At 41.8% G+C, this 27,922-nt stretch overlaps 2 protein-coding genes across 3 annotated transcripts in view; one reads left to right on the forward strand and one right to left on the reverse strand.

Annotated features, from left to right (window-relative positions):
• The first annotated feature begins 526 nt into the window (after positions 1–526).
• On the forward strand, positions 527–7,854 carry CHCT1 (CHD1 helical C-terminal domain containing 1). Its single transcript, XM_074341879.1, is given in 7 exon segments — positions 527–592; positions 1,700–1,801; positions 2,083–2,258; positions 2,726–2,825; positions 4,978–5,137; positions 5,140–5,178; positions 7,769–7,854. Coding segments are annotated over 7 exon segments (714 nt in total). The 5' UTR covers positions 527–541.
• An 8,309-nt stretch (positions 7,855–16,163) lies between these two features.
• Positions 16,164–27,922, reverse strand: part of APPBP2 (amyloid beta precursor protein binding protein 2) — a 51,831-nt gene continuing 40,072 nt past the window's right edge. For both annotated transcript variants that reach the window (XM_010951013.3, XM_074342655.1), the window contains exons 9-13: positions 27,756–27,880; positions 25,108–25,193; positions 23,332–23,522; positions 22,196–22,361; positions 16,164–21,152 (exon numbers count right to left, since the gene is read on the reverse strand). In XM_010951013.3, coding sequence (XP_010949315.1) covers positions 20,899–21,152; positions 22,196–22,361; positions 23,332–23,522; positions 25,108–25,193; positions 27,756–27,880 — 822 coding nt within the window. In that variant the 3' untranslated portion in view covers positions 16,164–20,898. The remainder of the gene's footprint in view (positions 21,153–22,195; positions 22,362–23,331; positions 23,523–25,107; positions 25,194–27,755; positions 27,881–27,922) is intronic.

The raw sequence follows: 27,922 nt of genomic DNA on the forward strand, positions 1-27,922 counted from the left end.
CCTTCCTACGGGGGCTGGAAGAGAAGATCTCTCTCAGTAGAGAGTTACTGTGTTCTGTCCTCTCGGTGCACCCTCTAGTCCATTGTCCCCAGTCCGGAAAGGAATGTTTCAAACCCTGGTCCTCACACTCGGGGAGCGCACGCTGTAACCGAGGGGGCATGAATGATACACACGCAGGAAATGTACTTCAAATACCTTATCAGGGTTCAAAATCAACAGCATCTGACAGTTCTCTCTCGGGAGAAGTGGATGCCAGCCCCTCCGGGCCAGCTGTGAGCTCTGACCTGGGTCTACCTGGCACAAATTGTTCACTTCCCTAGTCCAGTCCCGGTTGAAGGAGAGGCTGCTGGTCACCCCTAGGCACGAGGACAGGGGAGAGGGAGGGGCGCGGGGCGCTTTGTTGGCCGTTGCCATGGTTTTGCTCCGAGTTCTGGAGCCAACCTGCCCACTCCCAGACACACTCAGGTCCCAGAGCCCGAGGTCAGAAGCCCGAGGGGACGTAAGGAGCGCCCCTCTGGAGCCCATCAGTGCGCCGGCTGATATGGAGGCCTCCGATGGGCAAGAGGGTGAAGGGGACAAGCCACTAGAGAAGGTTAAGTGGGGTGGGAGAGGGAGGGGAAGAAGGCCCTTGAGGGGCTGGCTTTGGAAAGCAGAGAATTTGAAATTCAAGGAAGAAGAGAAGGAAAAATGGTGAAGTACATGAGGTAGCAGGAGACCGAAAGAACCAGAAAAGGTTAATTCATTCAAACAGATGTTTACCAAGGACATAGATACCTGGCAAGATGATTGGTGGTTATGAAGACAAACAGGATCTCACGCACGTGCGTGCGTGCGTGTGTGTGTGTGTGTGTGTGTGTGTGGTGTGTATGGAGATGATCAGCCAGAGTCCCCTCTCTCTGGGGTCTGCAGGAGCCTATGTCCTATGTTCTCTCCCTCTTCCTCCCTCCCCTTCCCTGGCCCCTCCCTTCAGAGGGTCCTGGGTCTGGATCTTCCTTGTTCCCAAGGAACGCAGGGAAGAATTACCGCTCACCTTTCTGAGAGGCTTTTGAAAGGTCAGATGTAAATCTTGCATCATCCTAATCCTGTGCTCTGACTTTGCGTTATTCCACAGACATTTTGCCCTCATTAATTTCCAGCTTTTTTGGCCCCAGCTTGCTGTCAGAAAGTTCCTTCTCATCACCATTGGCGTCACACATTTTTTGGAGTGCCCACTAGCATGGCGTGATGCTACAGGTTAGAGATACAAAGTGCTGGTGCTGGGACTCGGGCAATCGATTAGGATTTGCCAAATGAATGAAGTCAATGAATCCCTGCTCATTCCCCAGGGAGTTACTCAAAAACCCCTTGGTGTCTCTGTGTTCTCATTTGTAACCGGGGATCAGGATATCTAACCTCACAGAATCTGGGAGAATAAAATGAGTTCATGTTTATCAAGTGCTTTGCCAAGTTCACTAGTATACTGGGTTATATATTATAAAAGAAATGTGTAAGACATTCTAGGTTTCCCAAGCAGGAATTCTCCAAGATGGGTTTCTGTGACCAGGGCCCGCTCACCTGACTGCTGGGTCAAGGAGGAGGTCACTGGAACAATGGAGAAAGGCTCTGGCTGGCACCGGGGCCAGTGGTTGCCCAGCACTGCCGCTCAGGAGCAGGAGCCCACGCCCCGCCCACACTGATTCCTGCTCCTGCCTCCTCCCAGGTGACAGATGGACCCCGCATAGAGGGAAGATCCTGCACCAGCCTTGCTAGAGACTCACTTGTGTGCCAAGCCAAGGGCCTGAGCCAGGACACCTTCAAAATTGTGAGTAAGGAGACAGCCCAGGACCCTGTCCCCTGTTCCCCCACAGGTCAAGAGGCCTGAGTCAGAAATTGACAGGCCTCAAACCCATAGTTCACTGCCCCACTGGACACACTCTTAGGAAGGGAGTGGGGGTAAGGGGTCATGGGGCCGCCTCGCTTAGCATGTGTAACCCTTCCTGGGCCATAATGGCTGTAGCCGGGCCAACCCACTGGTTATTTGGGGCCGCCCGTCTACCTCTTCTTTTCCCCTATCACCCTTCACTTCACCTGTTGCCTCCTCAGTGTAAAGAATGCCTAAGGCCACTGAAGAAGTTCCTGCGAAAGTTGCACCTGCCCAGGGACCTTCCCCAGAAGAAGAAGCTAAAGTACACGAAGCAGAGCCTGGTAGTCTTAGGGGACCACATCAACACCTTTCTGCAGCACCACTGCCAAGACTGGGAAATCAAGCACTGGAGGAAGTAGGGCAGCCTCCTTGCCCTTCCACTACACCTCCTCCTGGGCCACCCCCTCTAAATTCCAGGTCACACCCCCTCTAAGGGCTTAGCAAAGAGCCCTCAGTCCCTTATCTTTATATGAAAGAGCCAGGATCCTGGAGTGAGCCTGGTGACGGGAGGATGGAAAGAACGGAGTCCTCTAGTGACTCAGGGCAGCATTGATTCACCATCGCTGTACACACTGCAGACAAAGAACTCTCCTGACCCTGGGAGGAATGACCTCTGATTGAACAACTGCTGGGTGGTGTGGGGTCTCATTACCAGAACAGAGGATTCAAGGTCTGGCAAATACCCGCCTCCCTGCCCCCAACCACAAACCAAGGGGGCAGCCTGTGTCCCGTTTCTCCCTGGGTAGTCCTGGCCACATGACAGATGCTGGAGGAAGAGGGGCTGTGCTCCGCTCCCCTCAGCCCCGTGCATCTCCCCTGCAGGATGCTCTGGCGATTTGTCTCCCTCTTCTCAGAACTGGAGGCAAAGCAGCTTCGCAGGCTCTACAGGTACGCCAAGAACGACCAGACGGCCAAGTTCCTGGTGAGGCGCCTCCCTGGCTGAGCTGAGGGTTGGTCGGTAAGGGCCTGGGACTGAGGGGCCCTCTGATACAACCAATGCCCCTCCAGTCTTTTCCACGCTCACTGCCCCACAGAGCGGGGCTGCCGAGGGCCAAGACTGAGCTTCACGTTCTCCATGTTTATTCCACCTCCACACCCACACCCTGACATTAGCAAGGGCAGGGACATCCCTGGGCAGCCATGGGTGGGGTCGACTGAGGCCAGGCAGAAAGGCACAGCCAGCTTGGAGAAGGCTCTGGAAACTGTTGCAAAGGACAAGAGACAGAGGGCCAATCTCCTGGGCTGGCTTTGTCCCCAAACAGTGATTCTCAAACATTTTGGTCTCAAGTCACTTGTACCCTCTTAAAAATCACTGGGAGCCCCCAGAAACATTTGTTTGCATAGTTTACATCTAGTGGTAGTCACCCTTCTAGAAATTAAAGCTAAAGAAAAAAAATCAAAATATTTACTAACTCATTTAAAAATAAAAATAAGGAGCCCATCCCCCATTAACATAATTTTTATGAGAAATAACTGTCTTTTCCAAAACCAAAACATTTAGTGAGAAGAGTGGCATTGTTTTGCATTTTTGCAAATCTCTTTCGTGTCTGGCTTAAGAGAAGGCAGCTGGATTCTCACATCTGCTTCTGCAGTCCATCTTGTATGAGATAATGATTGGGTGGCAAACATGAAAAACACCCAGCCTCACACAGATAGATAGTTAGAAAAGAGAAGGGTATTTTATCAATGCTTTTCAGATAACTGTGGATATTTTTCTTTGATACCACGCCAAAATTCAACAAGTGGTAGTTGCTTCATTGCAATGTGGAATTGGAAATTGTATCAATGAATGTTTGAAAAAAGACTTTTTAAAAGCAGTTTTAGGCTTACAGAAAAATTGAGTGTAAAGTATAGAGTTCCCCATACCACCCTCTCCTGATTCGCTTATTATTAGCATCTTGTCCTAGAGGAGGGCTCTGGTGTCTTTGATCAGCCAATACCGATACATTATTAACTAAATCATGACCATAGTTTACATTAGGGTGCACTCTTTGTTTTGTACATTCTATAGTCTTTTTGGTGGGGAGTGGGGGGTAATTAAGTCTTCGCTGCCCCCAAACCCCCCTGTGCTCCACTATTCACTCTTCTCTCCTTTCCCCCGGACCCCTGGCAATGACTGATCTTTTTACTATCTCCATAATTTTTCCTTTTCCATAATGTTATATAGTCAGAATCAAACAGTTTGTAGCCTTTTCAGATTTGTATCAATGAACTTTTCACAGTAAGTTCCATTAGAATCCATTGGTTCCTCTCTTGCATTTGGAGTGGACCCCACTTTTCAGGGGGTCTGTGAGGTCAGAATACTTCACAGAGAACACCTGAAGGACCACTGGTCCAAAATAATCATCATAGGTAACAGTTTCCATGTACCAGACACTTTATGTTCCCCCGTGTCATCCTCCAAAGGAACCTAATGTAGCAATTAGAATGATTGTCCGCAGTGTGTAAAGGAAGGTGCCAAATATAGGGGGTAAAGTATCTTGACCCAAACCACATAACAGGCAGGAGGAAGGAGCCGGTTTCAAACACAACCTGACTCAAAGGAAAGCCCTCCTTTGACCTTAACTCCACCCCTCCCCTGCCCCACCACCTCTCCAGCTGTGCAGCTTTAACCAAATCCTCTCCCTCTCGGGGTCTTTATTTCTTCCTCTGAACAGGAATGAGTGAATCATTTCCGTGATTCTTCTCCTGAATATGAGGAGCTGCCACTTTAGTGATGCCTGGATTTCACCAGCCAGGAACATTTCAAAAGATATTTCCAGGCTCTCAATTTTAATTTAGCAAAGGACTTTCAAACAAATACCATTGTTTCATTACAAACACAGAAGACTCTCTAACCGAAAAGAGATGGAGGATGTATCTCAGAGGAAAGAACCACCCAAGAAGAGACGGCTGGCAGCCTGGCCTCAGCGTCCCCATGGTCCTTGCCCTCCCACGTCTGTGCCTCTCACTCTGTCCTTCTGGCTGCGCAGTTGCAGGTGTGGCCTGGCTGCAGCAGTTTCCTAATAAGGGCAGGGGTGGGGCTCTGGCACGCGGGCCCCTCTCTTCTCCTCAATGCTGTGGCTCCCTTGCAGGTGGCATTCTGCCCCATGGACACCCTGGAGAGCTCCTTGCTGGCTGACCAGGAGGACAGTCTGCCCAAGCTCTGCACTGCGTGGGGGCTGCACAGCCGCATCAGCAGCATGAAGGAGAGGCTGTCCAAGATGCAGGCCCCGATGCGAGGCCACGCTGCTGGGGGATCCCAGAGTCCCGAGCCGGGGGCCACATCAGGAGAGGTACTGCCAGGTTGAGGGGGGAGGGTCTGGAGGACTGGCCTGCGTGTCCCCGGAGCATCTACCATGATCGTCTTCCCCATCTCCATCTTCTCTTCATCCCTGCATTTCTCGTTCTGTCCGTTTTCCTTCCCCTTCTCTGAGGGTATGCTCATTACAGAAAGTTTGAAATGTACAGATAGGTATAAAATAAAGAGGAAAATCACTCAACACCCAGAGGCGTGACTAGTAAGGTTTAAGTGTGTTTCCTTCAGTGTTCTGTATCCTTTCCCCACCAGACGTCTTGTAATACGTGCATTTTCCAGTTAACGTTGAAACAAAAGCAGACAGACTGGGATTTCAAAATGTAGAATAGATAAACAAGATTATACTGTGTAGCACAGGGAAATATATACAAGATCTTGTGGTAGCTCACAGCGAAAAAAAATGTGACAATGAATATATATATGTTCATGTATAACTGAAAAATTGTGCTCTACACTGGAATTTGACACAACATTGTAAAATGACTATAACTCAATAAAAAAAGTTAAAAAAAAAAAACAAACCTTCAAACAAAGGCACTTTCCCAAAGGCTTAGAAGCAGAGCACAGACTGTTTCTAGTGGCCAAGAACAGGGACTCCCAGGAAGGGTCCAAGCAGCCGCAGGACACCAACCTCTGGAGGATGGGTGGGGGGTGGGAGGGGTTCATCCTCACAGCGAGGAGGCAGTCCGGCCCTTCCCAGCAGCTTTGGCTTCTGTGATGACCACACTGCCTGGAGGCGGCAGGGCTAGGGGACAGACACTCTTCAGTGAGAGGCGCCCCAGCCAAGGCTGCAAACTCTGAAGCCCCTCCTGTGCACTGGGGTGGAGAGAGATGTCGGAGCCCCCCACCTCACTTTTCTAGAACTGGCTTCTGGGGCCACACTTAGCTGTTCTTGCTTAGCTGCTGGGGGGGAGAAAATGAAAGCAACCAGGGTAGCCTGGGACCACAGATCGTGGTCCTAAACTGGGCGCAGGTATTCTGGGAAGGCCCGGCTGGCTGGGGCTCCAGGCCTCTTCACTAGTCACTGCTGGACCGAGTCGGAGAGCGGGAGTGAGAACAGGTCAGGCTGCTACCGAGACCCAGAACTCTGCCTGGGCTCTGTGAGGGTCCTTGGCCCCGGGGCCCACTGTTAAATTGAGGAAGTAAAACTTACAGTGGAATGAAGACCAGTCCGTCACTGAGATGACTTTGACCACGCAGACCATGAGTCAGGTGGGGAAAATGAGGTCCAGGCTTCGGGGGCCAGCATCTCCCAGCGCCAGGTGCTCTGTGGCTCTTAATTTTACTTCACCCCCTCCAGCATCTGGTGAGATGGGCATTATTATACCCTTTTACACCTGGGCACTCTCAAGCCACAGGGCAAAGGGTAGGACAGACCGCCTGGAGTTCAGGAGTCTTTAAAAGAAAAGAATAAGGACAGGGAGGTGGATAAACATCACCCTGTCATCCACTGGTAGCACTTTTTAGATTTTTTTTATGCATGTAAATTTAAGCAAAATGTATTTAAGTAAAATGAGACCATGTGATACAGACCATTTTGAATTGAATTTGCTTTTTTCAGTTAATTATATCAGTCTTCCCTGCCAATGGCTTCATTTCATCTAATTGTTGGATCAAATACTCCCCTTTTCAAGTTTTTCCAGTAGTCAGAGCTATCTTTTGCACTGGTTTCCCAAAGCATGCATTTCACTTGGTATGTCTCATTTCTTTTCACCTAACCCAGTCCCTTTCCTACACCCTGACTGATTGATGAGATCAGGCTATTTTTATTCTGCAGAATGTTCCCCTCTTTCTGCTTTTTTCTTGTTGCTTCCTTCTGGCATCTTTTAGGCTCATTCCTCTGTCTATGAGCGGATTGTGGGGCAAGAGTCTTGATGAACTCCTGTTAAACACATTTTTGGGCAGGAGACGTGAGAGACGAGGTTGTGTTTGTCACATTGTGTTACATGAGGAAACACGTACTATCTGGTGGAGCCCCCGTGACTGGGCTGAGGCGAACCACTGAGTCTGTCTTGCAGTTAACATTGACCAGTAGGGGGAGGGTATAGCTCAGTGGTAGAGCACGGCCTTAGCATGCATGAGGGCCTGGGTCCAATCCCCAGCACCTCCATTAAAGCAAATAAGCTTAATTACCTGTCTCCCCCCAGAATAAATAAATAAAAAGAAACCGCCACTTTAAAAATAAAATAAAATTTTAAAAAGCGACTGGCGTGGTATTTCCTCGGCACTATGTTCATGAGCCAGAAGCCAGAGGTCAAGAACCCTGGGTCTGGTCCTGACTGCGCCCCTAACTTGCCTGAGGCTTTGGGCAGCCCATTTCCTTAAATGCCTCCCTCCATGGGATCCCTCATCTGTAAATTGTAATTGACACCATCTCCTTCCCTCCCCACCCCCACCCCCAGCCGCAGAGTTTCTTCGAGAAAAGAACAAAGGATATAGGCTGGGAACAAGATAAGATTTTGTTGTTCTTCCTTTCGGTCCCTACTGCGCCCCCCAAGTATTACAGACTGAGATTCTCTTACTATTCGTGATGTCTTCAGGACTGTCTCCGACCTTCCTTTTTTCAGGTTCTTTCAGGAAACTCCCTCAAAAGCCAAAACTCAAGAGAAAGGGGATTAAGGAAGCCCCAGAAACTGCAGAGATCTGCCCATAAGAAGATCTAGCTGGGACAGACAGACAGCTCGCCCTGGATCCCAGAGCACTTGCTCCTGGGGAGGAGGGGAAAGAAGATATTGTCTTTATCAAATGGCTGCTCAGGTCTTAATTACGTATAAATGGGGCGGGTGAGGAAATAAACATCCTTAAGACTGTTTTACTTTACTTGGCTGATCATCATCATTTATTCCTTTTTCATTAAAAAAAAATTTGCCAGCCACCCTCTGAGTGGCAGGTGCCCCATATATACACAGATAAATAAGTGGTGGTCACTTGTGTCAAGGACCAAAACAGCTTTGCTGGGAGACACTCATATATGGTAAATAGATATTACAATGGGGTGAATGCAGGTCCCTGGGAAAGGCCACAGTGGAGGTTACAAAGGGGCTGATGTGCATTTGCCAGAGGAGGGCACAGGGGGGCGTGGAATGGGGCTGGGGTCAGTCAGAGAGTGGTAAGTCTGGCAGCCTGCCTAAATCGTCTGGACTTGATCTTATGGGAAACTTAGCGGGGACAGTGGCAAGGGAGACTCCAGGTAGTGGAACCGTCTGGTGTGACTTGGGTACTGGGCAACGTATGTGGAAGTGAGAGAGGGTAGAGGCAGGAGACCCAAGAAGGAACCAGATCAATAGTCTTAGCTTGGATGGTTGGTCAAACCAGTGGTCCGAAATTGGGAGCCCAGGTGCTGAATTCAGACCACTGATGTGTTTTGTTTGCCCCTTGTGGTCTACTTATTTAAAACACTTTCATTAAAAAAAAAAAAAAAAAGTAGTTGCCAATATTAACGTGGTGCTCTTCATGTTAAAAACAACAACAGCGTTTAAAACTGGCCACACTGGGACCTGCCTTCCCACACGGCAACGTCTGCCTGGGGCTGAGTCCCACGTGGCGCTGAGGTTTCACTGGGGCTTTTTCCAGTTCCTCATAGTCCCCTCCCCTCCCTGTTGCCCTATGCACTGGCCTCCCTCACTCCCTTATATCACCTGTGGGACCATTTTAGCCTTCAGTGTTTGCTACCCTTGGGATATAAAATGCAATGAAGCTGTGTGTGGAAGGGGGAGGGGTGAATTTGTGAGATTAAGGTAAAATTGACAGTTTGGTCAAAGTATTTTCTAAGAACAGAGGAGAAACAGGGCCCTGCCGGCCACAGCGGCTTTCAGGGCCCAGTATGGGCTGGAGTGTTTGGGACCAGAACAAATGTGTGTCTCTTTTTTCCTTTTCGCCCTCAATTTGTATTCAGGTGTCAGGGAAGGTATAGCTCAGTGGTAGAGCACATGCTTAGCACGCATGAAGTCCTGGGTTCAGTCCTTAGTACCTCCAATTAAAAAATAAATAACCCTATTTACCCCCTCGCCCCAAAAACGTGTATTCAGGTGTGAATATCATTAAAGATTTAAAATGTTAAAATGAGTATCAATTTAGACTTGAAGAACAAGCCTGGGGAGGCATAAATAGGGAAGAAGATGGCAGCTTAGCTCTTTCTTTGTTCCTTATACCCATTGCCTCCCAGAGGCCAGGTGAGAGGGTAAGGCATGCGCCTGGGGTCAGCCTTGCTCAGGTGGTCCTGACGGCCCTGACAAAGCTGGGAGGAGCTGAGACAAGGGCAAGCCGGCTGGAGGGTGTCCTTTATGATGGAGGGCTCTCCAACTTTCTACTACCCCTGAGAGAGTTCACTGACAAGGTCCCAGGGAAAGGGCTGGCTGTGTGGGGACAGACCAGAACAAGGAGGTGTCCCCTGTGTGTGAGGCAGCACCGCCACCTAGTGGAATTAGAGAAATCTACAGCCTTCTTCCTGTGCAGAGAGATGGAGACCAGGGGGAACATGGGGAGCTTCAGAACAGCCTGGAGGACAGCCAAGGCCTGAGGGCAAAATGGGCAACAGGGGAGGCTTGGTTTTGGAGGCTTCTTAATTCTTTCCTCAAATTCAGAAGGATCTCGGAATTCCAAAAAGGTCGATCACATGACAGAGTTCTTCTCAAAACCCTCCAACCGTACAGGGAACTTTGAGGGCAGTGAGAACACCCTGCATGATGCTAGAATGGCGGCTACACACCATTGTATATTTGTCCAGACCCACAGAACGCACAACACCAAGAGCGAACTCTAATGTAAAGCCTGGGCTCTGGGTGTTGACAGTGCATCAATGTAGGTCCATCAGTGGTAACAAATGTACCCCTCTGGTGGGGGCTGTGGGTGACAGGGGAAGGCCATGCACGTGTGGGGACGGAGGCATACAGGAAGTCTCTGAACCTGCTGCTCCATTTTTCTGTGAACCTAAAACTGCTCTGCAAAATAAAGTCTTAAAACAAAAACACAAATAAAACAGCCTTTAACCTCATGCAGCTCAAAGGCCAAAATCTTTCCAAGGGCCCACAAGGCCCTCTGTGATCTACCCCTGTCCATTCCGTTACCTCTCTGCCCTCTTCTTTGCTTTTCTCATATGAGTCAAGCATATTCCTGCCTCAGGGCCTTTTCACTAGCTGTTTCCTCTGTCTGGAATATTCTTTCCCAAGATATTCACATGGCTAACTCCTTCTTTGCCTTCAAATCTTTGTTCAACTGTCACCTCCTGCGGGAAGCCTAACATGCCTCCCCGTTTTAAATTCCACCACCCTACACACTCTGAATTATCCCTTACTTTGTTTTTGTTTTCCTAAAGTACTTCTACCTCTCAAATATTACATAATTTAGTCAATGGTTATATTTCTTATTTACTGACAGTCTCCTGCCATTAAAATGAAAGCTCCACAGGACAGAGCTTTTTGTTTGTTTTGTTCATTGCTGAATCCCAGGCAATTACAGGAGTACCCAGCACATAGTAGACCCGTTAACACACATTTGTAGAATGAATGATTGAATGAAGGAACGAACCAAAATGGAGACTTCAGTCCAAACACCACCTGGTTTAGAGGGGATAAAGAGGCCCAAGAGGGAAGGTGACTTCTCCGTGGTCAAACAGGCAGTCAACACCAGTACTGGGGCTAGATCTCGGACCTGCAGACCCCTGGCCAGCACACTTTCCACACACCAAGGACACATGCTCCACCTGCTCTCAGCCAACAAACTCATTTCCCACAGAATGTCAGTAACCCACAAGACTCAAGGTATGACTTCTCCTAGGATGGTTTGTATTTTCTTAGTAATGCTGTTTCTACCCAAGTATGGTGGACCTGGGGACACCAGAAGCAGGGAGGTCAGGGAGGCTCTTTGGAGGTAGGGAGCCTTGGTGGAAACCCCCAAACCACACCTTGGTCTAAGCTGCCTGTGAATAGGTTCACCCCAAGAAACAAGCCTCGTGGATGGCCCCTCTCCTAGAGGATAATGGATACTTTCTCGAAAGTCTTAAACGGAAGAGGCTCCTGACCCTAGGAACTAGGCACGTAATGTACAACACGATTAATATGATTATGTTCTGTATGAAAGTTGTTAAGAGTAAATCCTAAGAGTTCTCATCATAAAGAACTTTTTTCTTTGTTTTATATCTATAAGAGTTGATAGATGTTCACTAAATTTATTGTGATAATCATTCCATGATGTATGTAAATCAAATCCACCTTAAACTCCTACAGTGCTGTATGTCAATTGTATCTCAATAAAATTGGAAGAAAATAAAATAACATAATTGTGTGGCAAGGGCAGAGTGCCTGGTGACTGAGGGAATACTTGCAGTGAGACTGGCCATGTATCTATAAGCTGAATGCAAGGTATAAGGGAGCTGCTTATACTAGTTTCTCTACTTTTGCATATGTTTGCAAGTTTCCAAAACAGAAAGTTTCTAAAGAGTAGCCAAACCATCGCCTCACCCCTATTTCTGAAAGAACCATAATCCTTCTGCTTTAAAACAGGATTGGCAGGGAGGGTATAGCTCAGTGGTAGAGCATGTGCTTAGCACGCACAAGGTCCTGGGTTCAGTACCTCCATTAAAATAAGTAAGTAAATCAATATACCTAATTACCTCCCCCCCAAAATTAAAAAAAATAAATAAAACAGGATAGTCTTCAGCCTTGATGTTTGGTCTAGAAGCCTATCCTGCACAGACCCTTCCCCACCCCAGGACTCAGTTTCTGTAAGGGGGTGGGATCAAGGGGCAGACCAGAGTCCAAATCGAGTCCTGACTTTGGATAGCTGATACGTTGCCAGACAGCTGTGACAGGAGCGTCAGAGCCACAGGAGATGCTTTGGAGTAAGAAATGCTCTTGGCACAGAAAGAACTAATTCACAGACATTGCTTACCAGCAGGAGGCTCCTGACTAGCCAACCACAGACCCAAAATGCATAACCTCGTTACTAAACCAAGAGATGCAAATGAAAAGAGTCATTCTTTCTTGGCATCACAGTGGCAATGAAAACAATCATAAAGCTCAGTGCTGATGTGGGTGTGGAAAAATAAGCGCTCTGATACATTATAACCTGAATGGAAATTGATACAACCTGGCAGCATGTGTCAAAATCTGACCGGCAACTCCAGGACATTCATAAGACAAGAATCAGAGAAGGGCACAAAGCTTCAGTGTCAAGGATAATCGTCAGAGAGGAATTTAAAGTAGGGAAAAACTGGGAGCAATTTGAATGTCCAGTGTGGAGATTTAAAAATACATCCACAAATTCTGATACTATTCCTTTCAAGACATAGGGCTGAATTCCCCTTCCCTTGTGTGTAAGCTGTACCTAGTGACCTACTTCTAAGGGATAGAACATGGTGAAAATGAGAAGTGTGGCTTCCTAGGGCAGGTCATGAAAGATACTGTTGGTTTCTGTCATGCTTTGTTGGAATCACTCGTTTTGGGCGAGTCAGTGGCCATGTCATGAAGACACGTAGCCCTGTGGAGCCGCCCACGTGAGGAGGGATGGAGACCTCCTGCCAACAGCCACGTAAGTGAGCCATTTTAGGAAGCAGATCCCCAGCTGCCATCGTTACCTGGTTACCACCTTCATGCAGTCTCATGAGACTCCCTAAGCCCGAACCACCCAGATAAGCCATTCCTGAATTCCAGTTCCACAGGAATTGTTACTTAATAAATATTTTCTGCTTAAGCCATTAAGCTTTGGGGTAATTTGTTACTGTTAACTAACGTTTTAGAAACAGAGACCTGATTGAAATAAAATTAAGTGTTTATTGGGGGTTTGTTAGGATTGCAGCCTGGGAGACACAGGGTCAGGAAGCCATTGGAATTGCGTTCCACTGGACTACAAAATGGGGGAGGCTTATACAGGCAAAAACTGGAAGGTTACAGTTAGTTACATGAGTTGTCTATCAAGGATTATAATTGGAGCTCGCAAAAAGTAAAATACTTAAGTAAGGGTTGGTTGGGGTCTGAAGTGGTTGTATAGTTAGAAGAGACCTTGAGACCCTAAGGTTGCAGCTGGCAGGTGTTCTAAATACAGCTGGTGGTGTCCTTGGGTCTGGTACAGTTCAAAGAAAGTTCAAGTTTTTACTGGTACAGAGATGTGTCTGAGACCAGATCCTCAGTGGCCACCTGTGGACTGTGATTATTATTATAATTCAATTTGTCATCATTACACAGCAATAGATAATTAATAATTCCAGCAATAGAGGATGCATTAAATAGATTATGGCCCATCCACAGAGGAGCATACTTGTACAGTTATTAAAAATTACACTTTCCATATATAATAGTATGAGGAAATTGTCGTAAGACTAAAGCTGGATAGGCTCCCTCCTTCAGCTGCTTCTGAGACTCCTCCCTTTCTTATCTGAAGTGACTTCTGTTACTAAGAACCAAGCTTCAAAAAGACAAGATCTAAATAAGGCTCCTCCCTACAAACCTGATCCGAAACCAAAGAGCTTAGCTCAACCCTACTTATTACTGAAACCCTGAGTAACTACTCCAGTTTTAGGTCCCAGCTGGGTCTTATAGATGCCATCTTGGCAGATGGAATCATCTGGGTAGGCATCATTGTATCATATATTCAGTAAAACTGGAGTTTCAGTCTCTTCCTTCTCCTCCGTAACCCTCTAGCAAGCGAGGAGGAGAGAAAGGAACTAACACTTTCACCATATCCGTACTGAAGCAGGCGTTGCATTCATTTTATTTCATCTTCTTAATAATCCATGTGACAGATGAGGCATCCAGCTCAGCAACGGGGTAATTTGCCTAAAGCCACACAGCTGGTAAAAGGCAGCGCCTCTGGACGTCTGAAGTCACTGTAAGCACCCTGACTCCCTGGAACTCTCGACTTTCTGATAAAAGCTGCCTTTAGGTAAATCTTGTTTCTGAAAACTAAAAATTAAAGGCCTGACTTGTGTGATCAAATATATACTGGGTAAACTTTGTCTCAGTCAAAAAGTGCCAAAGGTAGTTTTTAAATGACTCATCTTTTTCTTTTTCTTTTTTTTTTTCTGTCGAGCATAGAGGAATGGGATTACTCTGTCACCAACATTAACAGATGCAGAATGTGGGCCGGCACTGGGTCACAGTCAATAACAGGAAAGAAAAATACTCAAGCTATTTAAGTAGCAGCAAGAGTGAAACAAAACCTGATTCTGTGCTGAGAAGGAATTTAAATGCAAATGAACGTTTGACAGGTTATATCAACGTTCTAATTCAGAAGTAAATCACACTTGAGGTTCATCAAGCACTGTCTGGAAGTGACCATTCACATTTTTTCAAACTTATATATCATGTCTGCTCATGCAGTTGTCTTGAAATTTTTAAAAATTGTGGTAACTCAGAGAATTTACCATCTGTAAGTGTACAGTTCAGTAACATTGTATTCATGTTGTGTAACCAACCTCCAGAACTTTTTTATCTTGCAAAACTGAAATTATACCCATTAAACAGCCACTCCCCATTTTCCTCCTTCCAGCCCTGATAACCGTCACTCTCCTTTCTGAGTCTGACTACTCTAGATAACTTCTAAGAGGAATCATACAGTAGTTGCTCTCTCCCCTCCCTTTTGCGACTGGCTTCTATCTGTTAGCATAATGCTCTCACAGTTCATCCATGTTTGTAGCATGTGTCAGAATTTCCTTTCCGTTTCTGGCAAAATAATATTTTACTGTTATGTCTATACACTACATTTTGTTTATCCATTCATCCATCGATGGACATTTGGGTTGCTTCCACCTCTTGGCTGTTGTGAATAATGCTGCTATGAACATGGGTGTACAAATATCTGTTCAAGATCCTGCCTTCAATGCCTTTGGATGTGCACCCAGAAGAGGAATTGCTGGATCACATGGTAGTACTATTTTTAATTTTTTGAGGAAACATCTTAGCTTTCCATAGCAGATACACCATCTTACATTCCCACTAATAATACACAACGGTTGCAATTTCTCTATTTTTTGATAATAGCCATCCTACTGAGTGTAAGTTTGCCTTGAATTTTCAAATTATAGAAAGTGAGTGTGGTTTACTACTACCTGTTACAGAGTAAACATCTCAAATTTTTTAAACGCACAAGTCAGCGAAGTTTATAAGCTAGAAATAGTCTTAATTCTGTAAGTTACATGATAATGGCTTTAACAAAGCTTTATATAAAATGCTGCATTAAGTATCAAGAAGTGGCAACTCAGGTTTTAAGGGAAGGCTTCCCTTGTCCTTTGAGCTTGACAGATGAGTAAGACTTTAAGCAGGAAATGGTGTTCCTTACAAAACAGGAAATGGCACGTTCAAAGTCATAGAGATGTAAAAGGAAAGATTTTTAAATTCAGTACCACCAAAGGTGGTAGGTGATGGAGTGCTGACCATTCCAAGCAAGGGTGGGATTTTGTCTAAATGTTTTCTTTTTAATCTTTTAAAATTTGGTTTCATTTCCTGTAACTAACTGTTCTAAATGCTTAAGATTCATGCTGTTTTCATGGTGAATTTTTTTTAAAGAACTAGTTTGACCCCACCGTTCACATGAGGAAATGAAACACAAAGAGGCTTATGATGACACATCTCAAATTCCCTGCTGTTCAAAGGCAGGGCTGGAACTGTAACCAAGACCGAGTCTTCTCCACTGCTGCCAGCAGAACTTCACCAGGTCTCATCACCCATTTTCAGTCTTTTAGAGTTAGGAGAGCAGGGAAAAGAATGGCATCATTACTTTTGGAAAGACTAAAAAATTCCCCACATTAATATAGTGCTTATTTTTTCCGTAGAACTTTCAAGAGCACCATATCCAGATGCTGTTCCCATGTGTCTCCCCTGCCACACAACTCACTTTTCTTGAGCAGGAGCACTTTCGTTCTAGTGTCTCTTGCAGTGTTCTCTAATAAAAACGGTCTGCAATGTTTAAATAATCCCAAGTCCCAACCAACAGTGATCACAACTAAATTGGAAACAGATACGCTATGAATGCAGGAACACTATATTTATTAAGTCAATAATTCATTTTTAGCAATACAAGTACAGAATATATCACAATGCTGGTTACAAACATACTTAGTATGGTTTAATGGTTACAAACAATGGTGGGCACTACAAGTTTGTGGTAAGGATGATATGAAAGGTCATTCTGACACAATGAAGAATTAGTTGTCTTAAAAAAAATCTATCAATGACCTTAGATATTTCTATAGAAATTACTGTGGCACTATCAGTGGGGATTTTCACATAAAGAAATGGTTAATGATTTGCTTTTGTTTCATTAAGAGTTTTTTACTTTGAGTCTATTAAACTAAAATCCCCTGTTGCTTAATAAAGTATAAAAATAGTACTGACCTGGTAATATTTAATAAAACATCGCATTCATTCACATCAGAAAAGTAGAACTAAGTTTAAAATTTTTTTAGTTACCATGGCAACACATCTTCCCGTAAAAGCAATCTATAGAAATGAATGATGTTACACAAATGGTACCTGCAAAGTTATTTAGTGATCCAACACTTAACTTGTGCACCACAAACCAAGTTTTCTAGATATCTATATATAGCATATATTTTTAATCTTAAATTTTACTTTTGAAAAAAAAAATGTGCACTTCAACAGACTCACTAAGGCCACTCATGCTATAGATGCCTAGGACTGCAATTAAAGAAGGGCATTATTTAATAAATCCTAAAGCACACTCCTTCAGATCACCAACAGGGTAAAACCAGTTTTCTGCCTAAAACATTCCTGAGATTTGTGGACAATGCAAATACTAGTGTTCAAGCTGGACATTAATGCAAATGTCAGATTAAAAAGAATCTCCTAGCAAGAGCTGAGGTCCTCCAAAGCCAAGAGGTGAAATATATGTTAATTCTTACAGCAAAAATAAAACTCCTAATGAAGTTTTTACTTATAAGTTATTTTTCCAGTAGTAACTTTGCCATCCAGAAAAAGAACAGTTTGGAAGCAGCAAGGCTACAAATTCAGCAGGAAAAAAAAAAAAAAAAACAAGCTGAGTGGCAGTTAACAACACAGGTATCCCCCGCTTTCGGAAAGTCCACTTTATGCCACTTTGCTTTTACGGAAGATCTACCTTAGCACCTGTTTTCGCTAACCAGATGAAATCCAAAGAGGATGTTTGCTTTTATGGAAAAAGATGAAAAGCAAAACTAGTGTTCAACCTTTGTTTTGCAGACAGCTGTGAGAGAGGCAGCCACACCTGGAGCAGCAGGGGTGGCACCGCCATGCTCGGACTACAGTCGGCATCTCAGCGACAGCCCTCCAGAGGCTTATTAGCTAGGCAAGCATCTGTGCTTCACCTCGATTTATTTTGTGCATCTGTATGTAGCAAGATATGTCCATAGGAAACTGCCTCTTTGCTGTCCACCCGTTTCGGCTTAGAGACGTTTCATAGGAACGCTCTAATTTTAGCTAGCGGGGGAAGCCTGTAACTGCTACTTAGCAAACCATTATTTCACCTGTAAAGCGTGGCCAAAAGCTTCACTCGTGTTCTAGGCACGTGTTCCCCGTTCAGCATTCAGTCTGCACGGAAAGGAGCAGCCAAATGGCACGCTCACACAACTGCAGCCTCTGGACCTTGTCACAGTGAACTCTTCCCAAACAGGCTAAGAACAAAGATCTCTGTCAAATCTTTTATTTTCACAACTGAAAGCACACCTGCATGGGGGTTACTCCAAAGCAATAGTGAGTTCATTTTTCACAAAAGAGGACAGAGCTTTGATGGTAATAAGGGTCCAAATGCTTTGGGCAAAGTCAGCTTTTGGGAACCCATAAAAATTATGGTCTAAAACACTCAACTGGCTCTATTAAACCGGACGCAGGAGTGACCGACCCCCTGTGTGGCATATGGGTGTTACAGGGCTCCCGGATGCACCCAACTTGAGTAGCACCAAATTTTAGGAAAAAGACTGGGTAAGAGAAAAAAAAAAATGAAAGTCAGTAAAGGATGAGACCAAAGGTCCCTTACTTATTAACATTACTTTGCCGAACTAGAAAAACCTTTAAGTTGGTCTCGGCTTCCTTACACACATCCCCATCATATATGAAAAATTCATTCAAGCAATTGGTTATTGAGGTAAATTTTATTCTTTTCTTCGAGATTTTTTTTCTAACCTCATAAATTACGATATTCACGTCTCCAATTTATCCTAAACATCCCTATTAAAAGGATAAATCCCACACTTAAAATTATCAGTGTATTATTCTTCATTAGAACCAGAAACAAAAGCATATTAAATTAGGTCACTAACAGAAAAAGCAATCTCTTTTCTAAACCTAGAGTGTTTATATTAAATCAAAGAAAACAATGTTAAAGTAGTGGTAATAAGGGGAAACTATTAACAGTGACTTTTTTTAAAGAAAAACTGGCTGCCACTGAACCCTGTGATCCTAGGCTTCTAAATATCATGTCGCTTTATCATTGAATGTGAGCTAAGTTGAGTTCAAACTGAATGAGAGAAGATGAGGCCTTAAGTCATTTGCTTGATTTTATCCTAGAAAATGTTACATGTGCACAAAACCAAAAAATATAAATTAAAAAAAAAAACTTCATATGGAAACATAAGTTTCAAAATATTTATTGAAAAACAATTTACCATGACATTCCTATACCACAAACATACCACAGGACTCTAAATAACCAACAAAAGCATACAAAGCCTATCCTTAAAATATCTTTGGAGGTATTAAATATATAAGCCCATGAGGATAGAGCTGAGTAACTTAAAAATGTTAGTCCTTGGTCACACAGACTATTTGGTAACTAAGAGAAAGGTGCCTCTTGGCATTAGATTGCAATTAACTGGGAGGGGGAGGTGTAGGAGTGCCAATGTACTCTTTTCAAAATTAAAAATAATTCAATTTGAGGAATAAACTCAGGTTTCAAAATCACACAGCTATAATCTTAGGGTCTAGGCTTGCTTCATCTCTTTAGGTACCTCCCCTAGTCAATCCCCTCCTGGGGACTTAAAAAAATACTGGCTCATAACTAACAAGATGGCAAGTAACAGTTTTAAACAAGGTTATATTTGGGAAGTTCAAAAAAGTGTTTAAGATCAAATTTATCTGAAATCTCCAGCTACTTTTTTTGTGTTCAACGTGGCAGACAGATTAGATTCTTCCCCACCTCCCACCCCAATGTGCCTGTTAAAAGAAAACCAAAATTCAGCACACATCCACTCATCCACAGACCACTCCAAGCATTAGCCAGGAGCAACATCTCTAACAGCCAAGTCATGAGCCCCTGAAAATAGGGGGTAAAACCCTGATTCTTAACTATAGAGGCACCAAATAAGCCCCTATAATAAGAACTGAGGTAATAGCAAAAGACCTTTCTTGTTTCTTGGATTGCTACACATCACAACTTCTCAAATTTGAGTATTACCTCAACATTAAATAACCTGACTGGCTTAAAAAAAAAAAATCAAAACTCAATAAACAAAGATAGGTTAGTGAAACATATCATTAGGGGAGTCTTTCCATCTGACTCCTGAATTTCAAATAAAATGACCTAGTTGGACTATTATTTACCACAAACATGAAGGATTTCTAAGAAGGCTTGCTTATTTTTGGGCATTCATTTTTCCATTAATCCCCATAAGCCATACAGTAACCTAAAATTCCCATCTGGACATGAGCTATTTCATGACTTTTACCCAATACACGTGCTAACTGCATTGATTATTAGGGTAACATTTAAAATGAAGGGGATGGCTGCAGCAGATCTTTATAGACTTGCTTATGACATTGCCATCTGTGTACCTTGACTAAAGATATGCCACTGAAACTGCCAAATTTCCCTAGTTTGGTGTCTATTACATGAATATAATCTTTGCATTATCACTTTTCATTACACATCTAAGTGAAATCATTCTACTGATAAAAAGTATAAGCAGGGGCTAAAATAATAATCTAAAGCCTCTGGTCCAAATAACCCCTTTCTACATTAGGCTGGTCCTTTTCAGATCCTCCTGGTCCTGTTAGCAAACACTATCAGAGCATCTTGCATTTTTGTACCCCCCAAAAACACAACAAAACCAAAACAATCAAAAAGTTAAAATTGCTGGTTTATCAGCTTTTGTGTTACTTACAGATCAACACTGGTCCAGTTCAGAAGAGTCTGACAGTCCTTCCCTTGAACTAGAGCTCTGGAGTGGCTGTGTCCACCCCTCTGGGTAAGGCAGCCAAACCTACGTCAGGATGTCCCTCTTCTATTAGTACTTGTGTTAACTTTGCTATACTGCATAGAAAGATTTTCCCCATAAAATTTCTTTACAATACAGTATTGAATACCTCCACAAGGAAGAATTACATGTTAAAAAGTTGTTAAAATCATCCTTACATAATAAGAATGCAACTCTTTTAAACTCTTAAATAGTTTTATTTAGGGGTTCTTTTTTTCTTTCAGGCTTTCTGCAAAATGAATTATTTTTTTAAAAAGAAAAAAAATTTTCCTGTTGTTTATTCTACTAGGTTGAAAATATGGGCCAGACTACTTATACATGCGGTACATGCTGAATATAACTGAATATATGCTTATTCCTACGGACACTCTGCAAGGTAGGGATCACCCACATAGGGTCAATGGACTGGACCAGTGTTTCAATGCAAATGCCAGCCGCAAAAAACAACATGGTTTTGATTTCACAGTATGAATTCCCTGGAATCTGGGAAAAGGTAAATTAGTTAACTGAGGTCCTCCCTCAGCAGCTGGGTCCCTCAACATTCTGAGAAATCAGGAAGGACTGTACCACTTCCTCAGTGGACTGGGGGCTGGTGTTGACGTCTTCAAGAGCATCGGTTACTGAATACTGCCGATCTCGCAACCGGTTCCAGTTAGACAGAACATTGTGATACTCAAACACTTTCTCGTAATTTCCAATGGAGTTGTAAAGTTTAATGAGACCTCGGTAATCATATTCTAGTCCACTGTAGCCTTCACCAAAAAGTTTCTTCCCTGAAAGTAACCAAAAAAACAAAAGAAAGAAAGCTTAAATAACAAAATAACAAGTGGTTATTGAACAACGCAAGTTCAATTCTTTAAAATAGGGTGGCTTGGTTTTTTCGCTTAAAAGGAACAGATTCAATTCTCATATCAGCATTCCCAACACAGTCCTACCCATAAACTATCTCCAGGACTTAAAAAAAAGTTTCTCTTGTTTAAAGCAGTTGAATAGAACAAAATTATAAAACACTCATTAGAATAAAATTATAAAATAGCATATTCTGAAGGGACCGATTTAAACAGATCTAAAGAATGGCAGTCTGATTATATTAAAATTTAAGAACGTCTGTTTTTTTGAAAGGCATTAAGAAACAAGGGGTAGAGTGAGAGTTATCTACAATACATTTAACCAACAAAGGGCTTGTTACAGCCAAAGTGGATAAAGAATCTCTGTACGCCAATAAGAAAATGACAGACAACTCAATATAAAAATGGGCAAGAATTTTAACAGGCACATCACTACATGATGACTACAGTATCTTATTTTGTAATAGGCCTGAACTGGAAACAATCCAACGTTCCACGTATCCATGAACAGTAGAATGGATAAATAATCATATACTAATCCAATACAGTATTATATGGCACTGGAAATTAACAGGCAACAGTGACATGAAACAACACAGATGTATTTCACAATTCGTGTTCACCAGAAGAATCTAGACATACAAAAATACACACTGTATGATTTCATTTATATCAAGTTCAAAAACAGGTATACTTAATCTATGTTAAAATCAGGAGAAGGGAGGGGATGGGTAAAAAAACTACTTTTGCCTTTACCTGACACATTACTGTCATACGTTTTACTAGTGGCTTCAACAACAATAAATAATCTTTAGCAAAATGCTCCAGGTGATTTTTCAGTGGTTCCTGAATATCCTTAGCAGCTCTGAACTCATTTAATTCTTAATAATAATAATGATAATAACACTTCTCTTATACAACATGTAAGAATGCTGATCTCTAATCAAGAAAATTTTAAAATAACATACCAATTGCTATAGATCGCAAATAAAGTTTCTCAGCATTTTCAAACTGATTCATGTCATAATTATATAAAGAAGCCAGGTGTCCCACTGAAAGGGCGACTTCATAATCTTCTTGACCAAGGAGTTGCTCTTTAATCTGAATTGCCTTGATGTGCATTTCTTCAGCTTCCTGAAAAATAATTAAGCCGAATTAACCATTAGATTAAACATTTAGATTAAACCTTACGTTGGTAATTCTTACTCAATAAGTAAGGTTCTTCTAAATGCCAAAGGCATCATGTGGATGGCATAAGGCAATCAGATCAGGGAACACACTATACTACTCCAAAAGCTGCCCGTGGGAAGCATTTCTGTTTGGGGAAGCTATGCACGTAAGCTGATGATAGTAACCGAGTCCTATGGCAAATTGACAAGAGAAAATTTGTCCTGGTAAAAAAAATTGTTAAAAGAACTTAACATCAAAACATTCCAAAAAGAAAATTATTTCTTTCGGTTAACATGTTCCAAATTTTAACAGAACCTTGTTAAGAAAGTCTATACTACAGTATGTTACTTTACATAGAAGTACATTTTTATTTTTTAGAGTTTTGACAAATTTTCTTCCAACAAAGTCAGGTTAATTGAGGGACATGTAAACTGATTTTCAAGTAAAAATGAATGTCTTAAGGACAGCAACTCTCATCCTTTCCTTATTGTGACCCTAAAATGGATTTATAACCCAAAATTCTAAAAGGGAAGTAAATTCAGTAAATTTTTATCACTACAAATAATACTTGCAGTATGTTCTTACATTTCTTGCATACCTACTATGCGTCCATGCATTCTGCTAAGTGCTGTACTTAATCTACTAGCTAAGACCTATGTTTTAAGTTTAACTATAACTGTTTTAGTCTTTATGGTTTGATGTATTTCTTATTTTTATATGGTCTTTATTTCTGAATTTTATTTATATTTTGACTACATTGTTATACACTAGCTATTTTCTCAAGTTTGATGTGAAATAATGTAGGAGTGTAGTAGCGTATACTTTATTACTTAAGATTACTAATGATGCATTATTTAAGATTTATTATTTAAGGTTGCACTTTATTACCTAAGATTATTTAGAGAAAGAAAAATACAGTAAAATATGCTTCTACCTTAAATTTTCTCATTGATTGATAAAGTCTTCCAAGGTTTCCATAGTGTTTTGCAGTCTGTACATTAAATTCACCAAAAGCTTTTTTAGCTAGCTGGAGTGAAGACAGGTGCAAATCATGAGCTTCTTGTAGTAGCCTCTGTTCAGTTTCTTTATTATGACAGTCAATTGCAATCTCCTCTAAAATAAGTGCTGAATAAGAAAGCAATAAAATTAATGCACTTTTAAACCATCTATCAAGGCTAACAGAACATAAGATTTAAAATTAAATTCTACAAATGTTTGTTGCATACATTTATATGCGGTTACGGTTTAGAACTGGTAAAAGTATTCCATTTTAATGAAAGAATACTTTAGGGGTCATTCTATTTTGCATTGTACAATGTATTTCAAATTTAAGAAAAACAATGGTATACATCAAAATATTTTGCAGAATTATTTTCTATTTTATCAGGCCTGTTATACTTTGCTGATATGACTTAGTGTTTTAAGCAAGTGGAAGGAAGATAAGAACAAAAAGGCACATTTTTTAGTTGTGAAACTGGGTCAAGGAGTACCTAAGCACTGACGAAAATTTTGAAACCACATTTTGTAGAATATAACCTTTAACCAAAAACAACTAAAGGAACTGGTTTCCTCCTACTCACTTGACCAACCAAATCAGGCAAGAAGACAGCTCAATTTCAAAGTCTCATTCAAGACTTTCAAATTCCATTTAAAGTCTTAAAAAATATATATATATTTTTACCAGGTCATTTTGTTTCTACAAAAACTATCCATGTACACAAAAGTAAAAGAGATTTAGTTCACTGTAGCATTTTTAAAAATAATATAAAGGTCCAATAAGACAGGTGAGGTTAAAAACATTAGAAAAAAGGATACATACATACGTGTATTGAAATGGGAAAATGTTTATAACACAGCAAATGAACAAGTAGATTATAGAACTAAAAAAAACTTATTCACTCAAAAAAAAAAATTATTCACTCATTTCATTATTTGAAGAGAAAAGAGTCTAAAAAAATATGTACCAAACTGTTGATACTGGATTGATGAGATTTCAGGTGACTTATTTTTTTCTCTTTTCTATCTAACTTTTAATTTTGGGTGACTTTAAAAATGCAAACCTAGAGCGGGGAAAAACCTAGTTCCAAAATTAAGGTAAAAGTTATCCACAGAATTACCACATGGGTGACCCAATCGTGTTGGCAAAATAAATGCTTTAAATAAAAGGGCTTTGGCAGTGATTTGCAGAAAAGATAAAACACAAAAAGAAGAAAGTGGTATGTGGTAAGAGCCTTGCAACACTAAGGGTAACCTGATACGAAACTGAGTTTCACGATCCTGCATTATAAAGCTGATGGTATCTTTAGTTTGCTATCCATTTCACCGCACAGTACAGTAATCATTTGTGATTCTTCCACTCCCCCACAAAAGAAAGGAATGAATGACTAAATGAGGAAAGAAAGAAAGGGAGAAAGAAAGAGGCAAAAGAAAGGTATTCTGGTTTATTAACAATGTTATATGAGAGAAGCAAACAAATTCTTAAGTAGAGCTGTAGGTAAGTACTTTAAATCAGTGAATTGGCTATTTTAGTAATACACAGATATAGTCTAATCCTGAGGAAATAAACAAATACCTCTATTTTATACCATATATCATCAAATGAAAAATATCACAGACTAGACATTATTACAACTGACAGCTGAAGAAATCTGAAAAAAATATATATGTATGCATGTGTGTGATATATGGGAGACTAGATTACAAAGGGTACCTTTCACCCTCTTTGAAGAAGCCAAAAGAAGATGATCTTCAGGTAGGATGTGGGTAATGATACCAATAGCTCTTTCTGCATGAAATCTGCAATACAGATATATATATTCTAGCATTTCTTTTCAGTTATAAATGATTTAAATATTTTTAAAAATCACAATTTATAATATAATATGATAGAATTTCCAAAACTATCTGCGGTCAAGGACTAGTTTTTTGTTTTAAATTCTAAATCTTTTGTGGTCTAAACTTTTAACATCCAGTGGATCCCCATCTCCCCCAGAATCATCTATGAGGGTGTTATTATAGCCTACAAGGCTCAATACGATCTTTCACTAGGCTACCTCTCTGACCTCATCTCCTACCATTCTCAGAAATAAACCCCTCTTTCCCTTCCAGCCACACAGGCCTAGCAGTTTCCTGACCACATAAAGCATGTCCTCTCCTAGGACTCTCGCACTTGCTTTACTGTCTCTGGAATGCTCTTCCCCTGAATGTCCACATGGCTCACTCCTCACTGAAGTCTTTCCAGACCAGCCTATACAAAAGATCTTAAAATATATTCCATCACTCTCTAAACTCGTAGCTTCCTTTATTCTTCTTTATACTGCTTTCTCACCTGACATGTTTGGTTGTTTATGGCCCATCTTGCCAAAGAAAAGAGGTAAGCTGTTTGTCTATTTTATCTGCCAGTTCCTTTCAAACAACTCCACACCTTCTATCCTCCTCTCTCAGGTAATCATTAATTTTCTCAGATCTGTCTTCCAGTTCACTAATTGTCTCTTTAGTTGTGCCTAATCTGCTGTTTAACTTGTTTATTGATTTTTTTTTTTTTTGGCAGGGGGAGGTAATTAAGTTTGTTTGTTTATTTTTAGAGGAGGTACTGGGGACTGAACCCAGGACCTTGCGCATGCTGAGCATGCGCTCTACCACTGAGCTATACCCTCCCCCCCTTGAGTTCTAATATCAATGACTATTTTCTAATTCTAGCTATATTTTGCTTTTGGTAACAGTGCTTAAGATATGATTCACACCACACAATTCAGCCATTTAAAGTGTATGAGCAGTGGTTTTTGGTGTATTTTAGTTATGCACCCTTCACAATTAATTTCAGAAGATTTTGATTCCCCCAAAGAGCCCCTGTAGCCATCAGCACTCACTTCATTTCCTCCAACTCCCCCAGCCCTGTCTCCACAGGTTTGCCTATTTTGGATATTTCATATAAATGAAACTATATAATGCAGCCCCTTGGGACTGGCTTCTTTCACTTAGCACACTGTTTTAGACGTTCATCCACGCTGTAGCATGTGTCAGTTGTTTTATTTTTAAACTGACTTTTTTCTTTATTTTCCCTCCAAAATATTACCTTCCTTTATATTAAGGTCAGCAAATTTTTTCTGTAAGGGGACAGACAGTAAATACTTCAGATTATTTGGGCCACACTCTGCCCCAACTACTCAACTCTGCTGTTAGTAGCATGAAAGCAACCACAGACAATACACAAGCGAGTGAGCGCTGTGTTCCAATAAACCTTTATTTTGCTTATAGACCATAGTTTGCCAACCCATTTTATATCTTTAATTGTTTAAGAATAGTTAATCTATAGTAGCAACCAAAAAGTTCTGTTAACTTGTATTTTTAGGGTTCTAATCTTGTTCATTATGTCTGCTGACTCACTCATCGAAGAAATGTTTCCTTACTTATGTAAAAACATTTTATGGTGAGTTCATTATAGGTAAAGCTAGATTTATAGGAAGCCTGTGTGATTTGGAATGAAGGTTAATTCTTTCCAAGAGTTTTGCATTTTCTCCTGAAGAGCATCCCAGGAGAATGAGCAGTTCCAAAGTGCTTGTTAATGTTTTTCTCAGCTTGGCAGTTCTTGCATGCATGATGCCCAAACCCGAGAGTGGTAGAAGTCTGCAGCTACACATTCCCCTGTGAGGTTCCTTTTTTGTTCAACTGAAAGCCCAACTCGAGATGGACAAATTTCCATGTCACCTCTCTTGCTAGTAGGCAGTTTTTTCCCCCTCTAGTCTACCCTTTCCCTGACGGTGCAGCCTTGATCTTGGCTTTATGTGAGGGTTTCAGTTCTACATCACAGCTTCCTATGGGCTAAATGCCTTCTCCCTTAAACCCAGGACTGCTGTTCAACCAAGGTTACAGAAACTTCTAAGCTTTCCCATCACCCCAGAACAGTTACACCACAGCTCATGAATACTCTTTTGGACTTTGGTCCATTATTGTCCCTTGGGGATTTCCTCACCACTACAAGCTCAGTTATACATTTAAAAAGATGATTGTTAAATTTTTTCAGTATTTCTGCATGTTTTGAGCAAGAAGCTTTTAGGTTAAGTCTGCCATTTAGCCAGACACTACTGTATTATTCAAGAAAAAATTACTGAAGTAGACAGTTAAAAAATAAGTCATATTCTTTATGAAGGTATATGACTCTCAATATTAAACCACATACGATCTAAATGAGTGGTTTACAAATTGGTATGATTTTTAAATGACTTCAAGAGCATTTTAGGCATCTTATTAAAGCTCTAGGAGGGCAAATTTAATCCACAAGGTACATTAAATACTATTGTATTAGGAAAAACAAAACAAAACAACAGCAACAGCACTGGAAAGGAAAGTGGAACTTACAGTGCATTGTCAAACTTCCCAGAGCTATACTGGTGAACGTAAGAAGAATAGGCCAAGTCTTCGTGAGCTGTTGCTACGTGGATATTTTTGCCACCAAACACTGACTGCCGAATGTCAAGCGCTGCCTGAAAGAGTAATGAAAATAACTGATGATACTGTAAATCCTT

This window comes from Camelus bactrianus, chromosome 16, assembly GCF_048773025.1.
Source record: "Camelus bactrianus isolate YW-2024 breed Bactrian camel chromosome 16, ASM4877302v1, whole genome shotgun sequence".
Taxonomy (NCBI): Eukaryota; Metazoa; Chordata; class Mammalia; order Artiodactyla; family Camelidae; genus Camelus; species Camelus bactrianus.